The sequence below is a fragment of the Terrapene carolina genome, unplaced genomic scaffold, assembly GCF_002925995.2.
Source record: "Terrapene carolina triunguis isolate 2854851 unplaced genomic scaffold, T_m_triunguis-2.0 Scaffold62, whole genome shotgun sequence".
NCBI classification, from domain to species: Eukaryota; Metazoa; Chordata; order Testudines; family Emydidae; genus Terrapene; species Terrapene triunguis.
In genome coordinates, this window is record NW_020664413.1 from 19514551 (window position 1) to 19530979 (window position 16429).

The following is a 16429-nucleotide window of genomic DNA, read 5'->3' on the forward strand; positions in this document are numbered from 1 at the left end:
GAGCCACAAGGCACTCTTACCACCTTGTTCCAAATGTTTGAAGCTACTCACATGGCCCAACATTACAGCTTTCCAGTAGGCTCTGAAACTCTGCATTTTTTTTTATTAAATAGTTTATACAACAACTCAATTTTTTTCTGGCATTCAGCCACTTCAGCTGATAAACTCTTTTTTTCTAGAAGAATTCCAGCACCTCAGTTCAGGTCCAACATACAGAACTCAGAGTCTGTGTGGTTTTTGATCTGGCCACTGTTGACTCCATCACCGGATTCATGAAAACAGTGGGAAACACACAACATTCTCCCCAAAATACATATATCAGCCAACTTAGAAACATCCAAAATTAAATGAAAATGCTGACACTTCTCCACCAGTTGATCTAGAAAAGAATACAAGTACACCGCCGGCATATTGCAAAGGAGAGCATAGTCTCGCTACTTGTCAAAATTTGACTTGGGGTTATCTGGAGGGGGGCTAAAGAAAAGCTTTCAATGTTACTTATTTGATCATAAAAATGAGAAAAGGTACAACCCTCCACAGAAGTGCTATTTTCCTTGTACTGTTCTTGTTTGGATTTTGCCTCTGAGGAGTCAACCATCACTTCAGTTTCTGAATAGATACATATACCTCCAGAAAGTCCTCATTAGACTGGCCCTCCTGATTTCAAGCAGGTGGTTTAGAATGTTGTGTTCATAGAGAGGAGAGGAGACCTGCTGCTCCCAGTACAGGAATTGACACTGGTTGCACCAAAACGGTCAATGAAGCCAACAAATGGAGTAACATCAGTACTGGTGAATACTGGTGCTGAGTAGGTGGAGACAGCAGAGTTCAGATCTCAGAGCCAGTGCAGTCTCTGCATTCACAGTGCAGAGCACTTCAAAACAGCACGGTGCAATCTACTTATGTGCTATCAAATCTGAAAATATTTCAGTTGCTCCCTCCTGGAATGTACAAGCTTTGTATAAAGCAAACAGGAATCAAATGCTGAGACTTTGGTGACTGGAACGTCTCAAGGCAAGCAGAGTGCCTTCTTCAGGGGCCAATACCTCACTTTGGTAGGGGGAAAAAAGAAAAGAAAAAAGTCACCCTTCAGTACTAGAAGGATGGCACCCAAGGATGGAGGGCACTGATACCTCAACTCAGCTCAGGACATCCCTACATCTTTCTGAGGAGAATTATTTGCAGGCTGGCAGGGGAACAATCAGTCTAGGGTTTCCCTGGACCTGCACCAGTGTGGTTGATGTCAAAATGCTTGGTGCTCCTCACTGGAGATCAACTTTTGTGAAACACAGCGAGCCCAGTAAGCATTAGGAATATCAGTATTTCTAAAGAAGGATATTGGTGTTTCTACAGAAGGATGAGGAGTACAACTGAGGACGCATTATGCACCTAGCCAGTCATGATTCTTCTCTGGACAAATGACTTAGTAGTTGTTCATGTACACACATACATCATCTAAGTAAAATATTGTCTTTTTATCAGTTTCCTTTGTCTACTGTGATAAGAAGAGCTGGCCAATTATGAAAATAGAGAAAAAACAATACAGCATTGAAGCATCAATCAGCCAGAAAACTAACACAGGCCAAGTGTAATGGAAGGAAACAGGATCAAAAGGTTGCACTCCTCAACAATGATGTATTGGCTATGGTCAAGCATGATAAAGAGCCTCACCGATACCAATCAGTTGAAGCTTGGACACAGTGGAAGAAAGCAACAAGTATGTTAATAATGGTAATATTACAAACATTCTAAAGCCAATATAGAGTACAATTCTTTAAGGTGTAAACTATGCAGGCATCACCCCAAAGTTACTGCCACTTTGTATTTTTTGTATTTGAAATTCAGGTTGTGGTTCACAAAATATATCTAAGTGGCGACAAGTAGGCAAGCACAATGGTCCAGAGGGAGCTCATCTTTTCTGCCAAAGTCAGTGTAACTGACCATGAAATAGAGCAGGGGTCGGCAACATTCAGCACGCGGCTCGCCAGGGTAAGCACCCTGGCGGGCCGGGCCAGTTTATTTACCTGCTGACGTGGCAGGTTCGGCTGATCACGGCCCCCACTCACCGCGGTTTGCCGTCCCGGGCCAATGGGGATGGCGGGAAGCGGCGCGGGCCCAGGGATGTGCTGGCCGCGGCTTCCCGCAGCCCCCATTGGCCCGGGACGGCGAACCGCGGCCAGTGGGGGCTGCGATCGGCCGAACCTGCCGCATCAGCAGGTAAATAAACTGGCCCGGTCCGCTAGGGTGCTTACCCTGGCGAGCCGCGTGCCGAACGTTGCTGACCCCTGAAATAGAGCATAAAAATGCATTAAATGTAAAGCTATTTTCAGTACACTATTTTTTTTCCTGCTTTTTGTTTTTAATTTTCTCCTTTCTAACCTTTCTAGGAAGGCAGCATTTCTTCTGTTAGATAAAACAAATTTAAATTTTTAATAAATATTAGATATCCCAGATAAATCTTAATTATATTCAAAAGCATATATGTTTTATGCCTCTATAAAGATGAAATCAATGTCTTACTAAATTAGTATTGGTCTATTAATAAACAATATTATTCTGCACCAATTTTCTGTAATCCATTTAAAATACAAGTCACAAGAAATGTGGACAAATTTCAGTTTTCCATAGTTAGTACACATGCATATTTATTATTATGAATGACTATTACTTTTAAATAAACATTATGCTGTTCACCTCTTGAGATAACTGTTTCCAATCCAGTCCCATTAATAAAAGCACGCTTGATGGTTTGTGTTTTTACATCAGTCCAGTACAAGCGTTCCTCTGCTGCATCAAAATCTATGACCGTGACATCATCAATGTCAGGGACCGTGAAGGCAGTGATGAAGTTGAAGTATGGATTCTCTATATCCACACCTCTTATTTCTGACCGTCTTGCATAAAGAAGAAATTTCTTCATTTCTGTATGAAAAATGAAAAATATTTTGTTCCTTAATTAAAACTGACTGGATTCAAAGTTATCCCCTAAATATTATTTTGCAATTTTTAAGCAAAGTTTGTATCAATGAAGTAAGAACAATTTTTTGTATGCAAATCTGTTGATATAATGTGTAGCAAGCTACTATAGAGAAGTAAAATGTATTAATTTACACATATTTAAAACCTTTTCCTAATCGATTATATCAATGTAGCCTTGCAGGATTCCAAAGAAAGAACAGACTGGAAGTAGTATTTTAAAACTATAAGCTCCCTGAGGCCAGGTCTACAGTACAAACTTACATAAGTATTACTATGTCACACAGGGGTATGAAAACCCCTAAATAATGCAGTTATACCAACCTAATCCCAGTGTAGACAGCACTATGTCGATGAGAGGACTTCATAGAATCATAGAATATCAGGATTGGAAGGGACCTCAGGGGGTCATCTAGTCCAACCCCCTGCTCAAAGCAGGACCAATCCCCAACTAAATCATCCCAGCCAGGGCCTTGTCAAGCCTGACCTTAAAAACCTCAAAGAAAGGAGATTCCATCACCTCCCTAGGTAACCCATTCCACTGCTTCACCACCCTCCTAGTGAAAAAGTTTTTTCCTAATACCCCCCACTGCAACTTGAGACCATTACTCCTTGTTCTGTCACCTGGTACCACTGAGAACAGTCTAGATCCATCCTCTTTGGAACCCCCTTTCAGGTAGTTGAAAGCAGCTATCAAATCCTCCCTCATTCTTCTCTTCTGCAGACTAAACAATCCCAGTTCCCTCAGCCTCTCCTCATAAGTCATGTGTTCCAGCCCCCTAATCATTTTTGTTGCCGTTGGACTCTTTCCAATTTTTCCACATCCTTCTTGTAGTGTGGGGCCCAAAACTGGACACACTACTCCAGATGAGGCCTCACCAATGCCGAAGAGAGGGGAATGATCACGTCCCTCGATCTGCTGGCAATGCCCCTACTTATACAGCCCAAAATGCTGTTAGCCTTCTTGGCAACAAGGGCACATTGTTGACTCATATCCAGCTTCTCATCCACTGTACCCCATAGGTCCTTTTCCGCAGAACTGCTGCCTAGCCATTCGGTCCCTAGTCTGTAGCAGTGCATGGGATTCTTCCTTCCTAAGGGCAGGATTCTGCACTTGTCCTTGTTGAACCTCATCAAATTTCTTTTGGCCCAGTCCTCTAATTTGTCTAGGTTCCTCTGTATCCTATCCGTACCCTCCAGCGTACCTACCACTCCTCCCAGTTTAGTGTCATCTGCAAACTTGCTGAGGGTGAAGTTCATGCCATCCTCCAGATCATTAATGAAGATATTGAACAAAACCGACCTCAGGACCGTCCCTTGGGGCATTCCGCTTGATACCGGCTGCCAACTAGACATGGAGCCATTGATCACTACCTGTTGAGCCCAGTGATCTAGCCAGCTTTCTCTCCACCTTATAGTCCATTCATCCAGCCCATACTTCTTTAACTTGCTGGTAAGAATACTGTGGGAGACCGTATCAAAAGCTTTGCTAAAGTCAAGGACTTCTTCCTTGCAGAGGAGGATTAATTACGCCAATGGGAGAAGCTTTTTAAGTGTAGTCCTGCCCTAGAGTGTTATAATAATCTAGTTCTCTACTTGCTCATCTTTGTAATGCCAATTGGTATTTGAAATCTCAGGAAAATCACTGATGTACATCAGGAAAGAATTACAAACGGAAGTAGTTATAAGAAGCTCTTCAGTGTCTGCACTGATTACAAATAGATGAGACAAAAGCATGGGGAGAACAAAGACGGGGCCCATTGTTCAGCTGAATCCACTTACAGAATACACAATAATAATGTTAATATATGATACATGAATAGATTATATCAAGGGCAAATAGAACCTTTTTCCCCCTTGTCTCTAAGCTACTTAAGATGTTTTAGAGAAATGCGTCAGTGTATGAATTGCAGAGGTAAATTTTGTTTTTTTAACACATTTTGGTATAGCAAAATATTTTTCTAGAGATTTCCTATTTAGGTACTGCAAAGAAGAGTGCATTAAAAGCTTTTACAAATAATGAACAAAATTATTTGACATTTCTGGGGCTATTATAAAGCTTTGCTTATAATCTTTATACACACACACCCCTCCCCTACAAAGCTACCTGTTTAATGGATGTTCTTCATTTTAATTCTTAATCCCCCAAAATTATGCTAAGAACACTTCAGAAGAAGAGCAGGTAGAGATTAAAGTTATTAGGTATTTTTTTATGTCATCATTTTCTGATGCTGCACTTTACACTTATAAATCTTCCTGTACTACAGAGATAAGTTCTACTAACACATGACATACATAAGCAATAGAAAAAATGAACACGTTTATAAATATCAAAGTTCCACACATTGCATATATTAGAATAATTTATCTGCTTTCAAAAATGTAGGTGCACCTTCAAAATTATCACTAAAAAGCACTGTACAGACCATTTTAAAGATTATTAAGCTCTATTCTGTCCAGTTTAAAATCTTAACTCTAATGAAATCAGAGAAAATTTGATTCCCAAGAAAAAATAAGAAACTTACCATAACATGTTTTCTTGTCTATGGACAGTTTCATCAGATGAGGACATGTACATGCGGCACTTCTATTGTGATTGATCAGACACATATGAGAACACGGACCTCTGCCATTGTTAGCAGCACAAGGATTAGGAGCTGGAATTATATAATGAGATATTAATAGTGGATAGAATAAAGAGTTTAAATAAAAACAACCTCCTTGGGCCAGGAATCAATCTTCCATCAATGCGAAGAGTATGTAACCATATAACTATTAGTGTCATTAATATCATGATGTTTATCAACGTCTATCACAATTGATTACAAAGCACTTTACACATTTATATATAAATAGAGATCACTTCATCCATCAAACAAAACAAAAAAATACTGGGGAAAGAAACAGCCAACCAATGTACATAAGCACGCGCGCGCACACACAAACACAAACACACACACACACACACACACACACACACACAAACACATGAAGGGAACAACAACCTCTCCAATTGAAATTGAAAGAGAATGGTAAACAGCAGAACCTAATTATCCATGGAGGAATTTGGTCTGAATACAGGGTTTAAAACCAGAGATATTTGTAATATATACATGAGGTTTTAATGACTGAATATCTTCAAGGTTTTTATAAAACCCTACCATACAATACAGGAAAAGGCCCCTTTATTTCTTAAAACAATCAGTTATATATATATATATATAATTCAAAGCCATACGGTTCCGAATTTTAAAATAATTGGATGTGGAGAGCCCTTTATATATTTGCACAGTTTTAAAGGCCTACCACAATGAGAAACAGTTTCAAGTCTGCTCCCTGTTTAGTTTAAACAAACATAAACAAGTATCTCTTCACACAATGCACAGCCAACCAGTGGAACTCATTGCCAGGGGATGTTGTGAAGGCCAAAAGTACAACTGGGTTCAAAAAAGAATCAGATAAGTTCATGGAGGCTAGGTCCATCAATAGGAATTAGCTAAGATGAGTCAGGATGCAACCTCATTCTCCGGGTGTCCCTAAACTTCTGATTGCAATATCTGCACAACAGATGGATAACTCAAGAAAACTTCCCTATTCTCTCAATTCCTTCTGAAGTACTGTCCACTGTTAGAAGACAGGATACCGGGCTAAATGGAACATTGGTCTGACCCAGCACAGTCATTTTTATGCCATATTCTAAACTATACTAATAATACAGGTTTATGTTTCTGACTTGTGCTCTTCCAAGTTACCAGTGCAAGTTTTTCAAATGATTAATATAGTCCTTAACCACCCACCTCTTCCTTTCACTTTATTGTGTAATAACGTGCATGGAATTTATTGTGCCTCAATCACTCTCATGGCAACTATCTGATGTAACAATTAGAGAATTATTTCACTGAAGAATCAAGCAGAAACAGTAGAGCTGTGATGAAGACAACTCTAATTCAAATATTTATCTTATAAAACAGAAAAGGGAACACTGAAAGTTACAGACAAAATAGATTACTTTTATATAAATGATATTGTTTTCATGGTTGCTCAAGTATGAAAGTGCCTTTTAAAAGTGTAATTTTAAAGTATAACCTTGAATTGGGAAAGAATGGATAACTCAGCATGTTTTCACTTTTCCGAGGATTCAGAGCTTAAAGAGTTTAGAAAACTTGACAGTACTGGCCCCATTTTTCAGGGGACTCTCTCCACAAAAAACTGAATGTTACATAAAAAAATATTTGGGGCAAAAATCACTCTGAATATATCTTAGCAAAACTAAATGGGAAAATATTCAGACTTTGTCGTCTAAAGTTAGATATCTAGTCCCAATCTAGCTATTTTAACGTCAATGGGATCCTTTCTATTTATTTCAATGTATGTTGGACTGAGTACATAAACTACAAATTTGGGCATAAGAAATAAGTTCATGGCAAGCCACATAGCTAACCTGTTCCCAATCCATATCGGAACAAACTTTTTATTTTAATGTCTCCTCTTCTCCAGTATTCCAAAAAGATTATATAAATGACATCTTAAAATAAAGATATAGCAAGACTGAAGCCAGACATTCTGTTGTCTTTGTGGTGTCGAAGGTTCCTGACACTGAAGTTTTTAGCTTTTAGGAAATGATATACTCAACTAAAAATATTGCAAGACATCTTGAAAAGCAATGGCATAATACATGGATTATTAGAGTTTAAGACCAGAAGGGATCATTAGATCATGTAGTCTGACCTCCTCTATATCACAGAACATTACATTTCACCCAGTTTTCCATGTACTGAGATCAATAACTTGTGTCTCACTGAAGCATAACTCGTGTTTGGCAAATGCGTGTCTTCCAGAAAGGCATCCAGTCTTGATATGAAGACATAAAGCGATAGAGAATCTACCACTTCTCCTTATTGTTTGTAACAATGGTTAATAATCTTCACTGTTAAAAAGGTGTGCCTAATTTCTAATTTGTCTGTCTTCAGCTTCCAAGCATTGGTACTTCTTATGCCTTTCTCCCTTAGATGAAAGAGTTTGTTAGTAACCAATATTTTCTACACAGGAAGGTACTTACACATTGTTATCAATCATTGTTCAATCTTTCTTTCATAAACTAAACAGATTAAGCTCTCTCTTTAAATCTGTCACCGTAAGACATTTTTTCCAACCCTCAAATAATTTTAAATAGCTTTTTTTACATCCTCTCCAATTTTTCAACATCCTTTAAAAATGTTCACACCAGAACTATGTGCAGCATTTTAGTATCAATCCAGAGTACAGAGGTAAAATCATCTTCCTACTCTTTCCCACTACCCTGTTTATAGATCCAAGGATCACATTTGCTCCTTTTTTGGCATAGCATCAGGGCCTATGTTCAGTACTTGTCCACTATTACCCTTATTTTTCCAGAGTTGCTATTTTCCAGTATACAGGGCTCCATTCCTGCATTTCAAGTTCCTAGATGTATTCACTGATTAAAAGTAATGTCAACAGATTACCCAGTGGTATCTCACACCCTTCTAGAACATTGAGTTCAGCAAAACTCAAACCTTTGAAAACCAGGAAATGTAGAATTAAGGTGCACACCAACACAACCTTAATTCTGTCCCTCTAGAGATATTAAAAACCACGGAGAATTATCTGCATGCACTCCATCTGCATTCATTGTGTTAGATGTACTATTGAATGGGTCGGGGATTAGCTGAGACTGTTTGGCATAACTGTGACTGTGATATAAGGTGATATGAGGGGGCCCAGCTCCTAGGGAAGGAGATAGACTCTCTCTGCCCCCATCACATGTGTGATCAAAGTAAAGAGGTGGATGTGTACCTTGAGATATCCAGTATACTTCATATTACCTAGTAAGTAACATCATAGTGATGTACATGGTCATCTTGCCATGGGGATTGTCAGCACTGAAGTGGGACATGAGTGGCCTGTGGGTTTAATGATGAGTAAGGAAAAATACAATGTTACATGGCAAACTCTGCTTTAGGGTGAAGGCGTTGTAAAATTTAGGGTGTGAGGTTGTTTCTGTAAAAAAAAATGTGATTATATAATTAAAGATGTTCATAATGCAAATGCACAAAGGAACCAATTTAAGGTTCCACGGGCAACCTTAATTCTGGCATTTCCTAAACTTGTGAGTACTTGACTTTGAAACTGTAATGTTCTTCTAATGCAGCTTTTTGTGTGTATGTAATATATACCATTAACGTTTCAGGCATGGTGCCATATGCCCCAATGTGGTGCAGTCACTTTTTACTGCACTAGCAGCGTAAATTGACCCTAAACCCAACATAATTAGCCCAGAGAGGATCTCTCAAGTGCAAGATTGATTCACTAGTGAGCCTCCTTTTCTCTGATGCTGGCATAAAAGAAAAGAGGGCAAAGCCAGAGGAAAAGGACATGGCCAAGATCTCCCTACTCCATTCTGATTCCCCTGTGTTTTTGGCCCATTGGTTTGCAGCAGAAGTAAGCTGGAACCCTGCACTAGGGAACTGACTCTGAACATGATACTCAATAAGGGGAAATACAAAGGTGAGGAGAATATTTGTGGAAGAAACTTCAACACACCAATTTAAAATATTTTTTTAAGTACAAGTACTATTTAGAAGACACATAACCAATGAACTAAAATAGTGCAAAATTAACAGTTTTGAACCTAAAGAAGTTCAGAAGCTTGGTTCCAGTTAAAATAAGCCAAAATAATTTCAGATGTTCATCCAAAACACATTTTAGGTCTTTTCACTCCTCAGGGTCTCAAACTTCTGTTTTTCTTTTGACAATAAGATCCTTCCAACTACTGCTGCAACAACTGCCTTAAACTGATTGACTCCCTTTGTTCCCCACTGAATTCAATGACTACATTCAAGTTTCAGGCTTATGTCCCCTCAGCCCTGCACAGTGTGTATCTAGTCACTATTTTCCCTCCACCTAATATATTAAATTTCTCTTGTATCTTTTTGCATCAACAGTTGTGATGCCTAAATCTATGGCATGCAATGTATTCTGTATCAGCGCTAGCGCCGGCTCCAGGCACCAGCTTAACAAGCAGGTGCTTGGGGCAGCCAAGGGAGAGGGGCGGCACCTGCAGCAATTCGGGGGCAGCAGGTCCCTCACTCCCTCTAGGAGAGAAGGACCTGCCGCTGAACTGCCGCCGCCGATCGCGGCTTTTTTTTTTTTTTCGCTTGAGGAGGCAGAAATGCTGGAGCCGGCCCTGATCAGCTCTAACTTCAAGGAACACACAGAGTATATACAATAAGAAAATGGTTAGCATAGGTGTGAATGCAAAAACCTGATGAAAAGCTGCAATGTTTTTTTAATAGCATATGGGCAAAAGTAGACCGACTTGTTGCAGAGAGGAAGGGTATGCTAATTACCTAAACCACACCAAAAATCTTGGGCTTGGGACTAAGTCTAATGATCAGTTTTGGTTTGATTTAAATATTCTCTATTACCCAATTCTTAGAAAAAAATATAAAAACAACTGGAGTGGTAGGAAAGAGTTTCAAATAAGGGGTAGTCAGGTGTCAAGATGAAATTGTAACAAAATGCCTTCAACACAGGACCTCACACTTCAAGTTCTTCAACTATTCCTTGGTACCTTATTGATTTTAGCAGTTACAAGCAACATTCTTAGGTCCATCTTTTCTGTATTGTGTATAGCAAGAATGCAAGTTAGAAAATTTAGAACTTTGTCAAGCATATCATATTATCCCACAATGTTCAGGCAAACTTTAGCTTTCTAAATGATGTGTGTTCTATTAAAAAAAAAAATCCTAATAGTTTCTCACAGGTAGGTTAAGACAGCTATAAGATGAATTTTAAACATTTATTCCTATAATTTAAATATTTTTTTCTAGATAATAATAATGCATAAATTACCATAATGGCAGACTGTGAACCCATTATGTGTATTGGTGAGCACTTACTCCCACTAATATCAGTGGTTCTATTTGCAGGAGTAAGTGCCCACCACTGTGAATAAAAAGTTCAAAGTCTGGTAGTAATTTCTTCCAGAACTACAAACAATTATACTGATGATTCGCTATTACTGTATTCATGCAAACTGAATTACATTCATTGTAATTCTGTCCTCCAGAACACAGTTTTTAACTTGTTCTTTCATTTTTCATAAGTAGGTATAATACTTCACTGAGGAAGATAAACAGCGCAGATAATTCAATGATTATTATGTGTCTAGTGATCCTGATAACGTATTTGTTTAAAATGTACTAGGATCATTGTCAAAACTGAAAACAGCCAATATTTAATGTAACCAATGACAAGGCCTGTCCACAAGCTGACTTTTATGAATATACATTAAGGTTTTCATACTAGCAGACAACACTTCAACTGTTTTTAGAAAACCAAAATGGAAAGTATTTGACATACATCTGAGCTAAATTTCATATTGACAAAACAAAAGAAAGTTCAAACCAGAAAGTGATACTCAAATTAAAGGAATTTTCATTTAATTCTTCCCCTCCACCAAACTAGCAACAAAGTGACATTTGAAAATTGTAACCTCCACCAAGTTTTTTCTTGTTATCCATTCCACAACTCAACGCAGATGTTTCTTGGGACATCAGAAAAGTAGAAAACACAGTACATACCCCAAAAATTGAATTAAACATATATGTGATCAGACAATTACGTTTAGGTTACCTTGTGGTTGACGACTTGGATGATATATTTGAAGGTCAAAAGGCTGTGCACTGGTTTTCTGTATCACACTAACATTTTGCCCAGTCCATTTATTGGCTTTTGACAATGTATTGGTCCTCCAGTCAGTCCAATACACTTCACTTCCATACAAAGAGACAGCAAAGGGGTGAGAAAGATATTCATGACCTCGTATGATCTCTATCATGCCAGTTCCATCATATAATGCAGAATAAATTGCATCAGACCTACAAGATAAACCCAAATAAAAAAATAATTTGTAAAAATTAAGACATCTCCAGGGCTAACTTGATAGTACTATAGGCCTGAAAATTTTGCTTCAGTGAATATTCTCAGAATGTATTTATGACCTTGCCACTACAGACAGCAATGCCATAAGTTTATTGATAAAGCACGTAAGAACAATCATCACCTTAGAGTGGCTCTAGCACAATTTATCTAGAATTTCTTGTTTAAAAGACATATGGGTTACTCTTTTGCTTGTATTTGCTCAATTTAAATGTTAGACTTCTATCCATTCAGTTGAAATAAAAACAAAGTAATTTCCATTCACCTGAATTCAAAGGAAAAATCTTTACCAACAACTGGGTCTTTGACATGTACATAGTTCCCAAGTGCTAATGACACTATTTGCATGAGAAAGGTAAGTAGGATTTGGGTCATTACATACATTTTGAAAAAGTTCAATATTTGTTCATAGAAACATAAAATGTATATTAAGGATCTGAACTCTGATTGACTTCAATGAATCGAAACATAAAACAGCAAATACATAATGTGTTTAATTAAATGGGGAGAAAGTAGCATATTTGCTTGCAATCCAGATTAGGCATTACATAAAACAACAAATAGTAGTAAACTGATAATAAATATTTTATTGTTGTTTTTACCTAGCATCTGTCCATACTATTCTTTTTTCAAAGTGATCAACAGTAAGACCATTAGGCCAGGCTCCGGTATCCATGTCTTTATAGATGATTTTTCTTCCTGCCCCACTCATGGAAGCAGACTCAATGCGAGGAAAATTAGCATCCCAGTCTGTCCAAAACAGAATTCTGTAGGGTAAGGGAGAGGAGAGGGAAAGTTATAATTTCAATGTCCAAATGAAACACAACGAAGTATGCACCAAAAATTTTTACAGGCTACTTAAAGAATGGGCAAAAAAGTCTCTAATATTTAAATATTTCAGAAGAAATTAAGGCACATAAGTAGTCTTGGGAATTATAACCCTTTTCATGCAGAGGTAGGCTGGAACAGTTCTTCTTTATCAAAAAGTTTTGCTATTTTCAAAACAGCTATGAAATCAAAAGCACAAGCATATCAATCCCACATTTCATAGAATCATAGAAGTGTAGGGCTGGAAGGGACCTTGAGAAGTCATCAAGTCCACCCCCTGCACCGAGGCAGTACCAAATAAACCTAGACCATCTCTGACACATGTTTGTCTAACTTGTTTTTAAAAGCTTCCAATGATAGGGATTCCACAACCTCCCCTAGAAGCCTATTCCAGAGCTTAACTATCCTTATAATTGATATTTTTTCCTAATATCTAATCTAAATCTCCCTTGCAGAATACTAAGCCGATTATGTTTTGTCCTACCTTCAGTGGACATGGAGAATCACCGTCCCTTTTATAACAGCCCTTAACACATTGGAAGACTATCAGGTCACCCCTCAGTCTTCTTTTCTCAAGACTAAATATGCACAGTTTCTTCACCCTTTCCTCCTAGGTCAGGTTTTCTAACCCTTTTATCATTTTTGTTGCTCTCTCTGGACTCTTCAATTTGTTCACATCCTTCCAGAATTGGACATAGTACTTCAGCTGGGGCCTCACCAGTGCCACGCAGAAAAGTCAATTACCTCCTATGTCTTACATATAATACTTCTGTTAATACACCGCAGAATCATATTAGCCTTTTTGCAGCTGCATCACATTGACAACTCATATTCAGTTTGTGGTCTGCTATAATCCCCAGATCCTTTTCAGCAGTACTACCACCTAGATAGTTATTCCCCACTTTGTAGTTGTGCATTCAATTTTTTCTTCCTAAGGGAAGTACTTTGCACTTTTATTTATGGAATTACATCTTGTTGAATTCAAACCAATTCTCCAGTTTATCAAGATCATTTTGAATTTTAAACCTGTCCTCCAAAGTGCTTGCAACCCCTCCCAGATTGGTGTCATCTGCAAATTTTATAAGCATACTCTCTACTCCAGTGCTTTTCAACCTGTGGTCCGCAGATTCCTGGGGATCTGCAGACTATGTCTAAGACAGCTGATTCTGGAGACTCTCCCAGTCAATCGCAATCTCTGGCCACTAAAGCAGGCCCCCTGCCTGCAGCAGCCCCACGCCGCTCCCGGAAGTGACCAGCACATCCCCACTGCCCTGGGGGGGAGGGGTCTCCACACACTGGAGACCAATGGGAGCTGCGGGGGTGGTGCCTGCAGAAAGGGACAGTACATGGAGCCATGTGCCTCCCCCAGGGGCCGCAGAGGTACGTTGGCCCCTTCCGGGAATAGCGTGGCCACGTGATGCACTACTGGCTGGCAGGGTGGGGGGTGGGGTGGCATGGCTTGTGATGGGGAGGAGGTGCCAATGTGCCTGAGTGGGGCCAAGCCCCGCTGCACCACCGACCGGAGCCACCCGAGGTAAGTGCCTCCCTCCCAGAGCCAGCACCTCATACCCCAGCCCTGAGCCTCCTCCCAGAGCCAGCACCCCAAACCCCATCCTGCACCCCAAGTCCCTGACTGGCCCTGAGCCCCCTCCCAGAGCCAGCACCCCATACTCCCTCCTGCACCCTAACCCCCTGCCTCACTCCTGACCCCCCTCCCAGAGCCAGCACCCTCCTGCACCCCAACACTCTGCCCGAGCCTGGAGCCCCCTCCTGACACGCCAACTCTCTCCCAGAGCTTGCACCTCCTCACCCCCTCTTGCACCACAATTCCCTGCCCCAGGATCAGCCTGGAGCCTCTTCCCACACTGCGAACCCCTCGGCCCCAGCCCAGAGCCCCCACACCTTCCCAAATCGCAAACCCCTGCCCCGGACCAGTGAAAAGTGAGTGAGGATGGGGGAGAGTGAGTCATGGAGAGTGGGGGGGTCTTCAAATAAAAAATAGGTTGCAAATCACCACTCTACTCCATTATCCAAGTTATTAATAAAACTATTGAATTTTACTGGACCCAGGACTGACCCCTGCGGAACCCCATGTGATGTCATCAGTTATTCGCTCTCCTTCCCTGCTAAGTAGAGGACCTACATTTTCCCTCATCTTTCTCTAGCACCTAATGTATTCTTATTGCCTTTAATATCCCTTGCCACATGTAACTCTTTTGTGCCTTAGACTTTCCGCTTTTGTCCCTACATGCTTGTGTTGTTCTTTTATACTCCTTCTTATCAATTTGACCACGTTTCCACTTTTTGTGGGATTCCTTTTTGATTTGTAGGTCATTAAAGAGCTCATGATGGAGCCATATTGGCCTCTTACTATTCTTCCTTTCATTCCTTTGCACTGGAATAGTTTGCAGTTGTGCCTTTAATATTGTCTCCTGAGTAACTGCCAGCTCTCTTGAATGCCTTTTACCCTTAGATTTTCTTCCCATGGGACCTTAACTACCAGTTCTCTGTGTTTGTTAAAGTTTGCTTTCTTGAAGTCCTTTACCCTTATTTTGCTGCTCTCAATACTTCCTTTCCTTAGACTCATGAAATCTATCATTTCATGATCACTGTTACCCAAATTGCCTTTCACCTCCAGATTTACTACCAAATCCTTCATGTGGGTCAGAATCAAGTCTAAAATGGCTGTGTCCCTGGATACTTCTTCTGGAACAAAATTTGTCTGTGATACAGACCAAGAACTTAGTGGAGATTTTGTGTTTTGCTGTATTACTTTTCCAACAGATGTCTGGGTAGTTAAAGTCCCCCATTACCACCAGGGCCTGTTTGGATATTTCTGTTATGTGTTTTAGAAATGCCTCATCCACATCCTCTTCCTATGCGGTGGTGTATAGTAGACCCCCACACTGACACCACCCCTATTTGTTATCCCTTTTATCTTTACCCAGAGACTCTCAGCTCATCTGCCTCCCACCTCCTCCTGGACCTCAGAACATGCAACCCCCGCTCCCTTTTTTCCTGGCCTGTCCTTTCTGAACCAGCTATACCCTTCTATGCCAATATTCCAGTCATGAGACTCCTCCCACTAACTCTCTGTGATGCCAATTAAATCATAATTCAGCTTATGTACTAATACGCTTAGTTCTTCCTGTTTATTCCCCAAACTCCTTGCATTTGCATACAGACATCTAAGATGTTGAACAGATCCCCCCCCCACTGATTTCCTTCTTGTTGCTCCTTTGACTCTATTGTAATTTCCCCCCAAAATCTAACCCTCTGTTAAGGTCACCTTGTTTTATACTAGCCTGTGGGCTTTTGGCACCTGGCATTAACATTTCCCTTTCTCTAAAGTGTATTAATGTTATCAACAGGTCATGTTGTCCCCTTATAATTAAAAACCCAGCAACAACTGTTGCTTCATCAGAGATCTAAACAATTCTGAGGAGAAAGAGTGGCCTTTGAAAGAATTAAAATCTGGGGGGAACGGTGGGGCAGGGGAGAAACACAGTATTAATGATATAGTAAAAAAAAATCATGGACTGAACAGAGACACTGGAGTTATGGCTCATTACACAATCTGTAACCCACTATCCCTTTCTTTTTATTCTATGACTGCAGAGGTGTTAATAGGCCACTCAACCTTGAATGGTCCCTTACAATATGT

The 16429-nt window shown here is 39.9% G+C and overlaps 1 protein-coding gene across 1 annotated transcript in view; it reads right to left on the reverse strand.

The window, feature by feature from the left end:
- Positions 1 to 16429, reverse strand: part of LRP1B (LDL receptor related protein 1B) — a 1279381-nt gene that overhangs the window by 422541 nt on the left and 840411 nt on the right. Inside the window, exons 27-30 of the mRNA XM_026647738.1 lie at positions 12540 to 12704; positions 11632 to 11876; positions 5502 to 5633; positions 2695 to 2922 (exon numbers count right to left, since the gene is read on the reverse strand). Coding sequence (XP_026503523.1) covers positions 2695 to 2922; positions 5502 to 5633; positions 11632 to 11876; positions 12540 to 12704 — 770 coding nt within the window. The remainder of the gene's footprint in view (positions 1 to 2694; positions 2923 to 5501; positions 5634 to 11631; positions 11877 to 12539; positions 12705 to 16429) is intronic.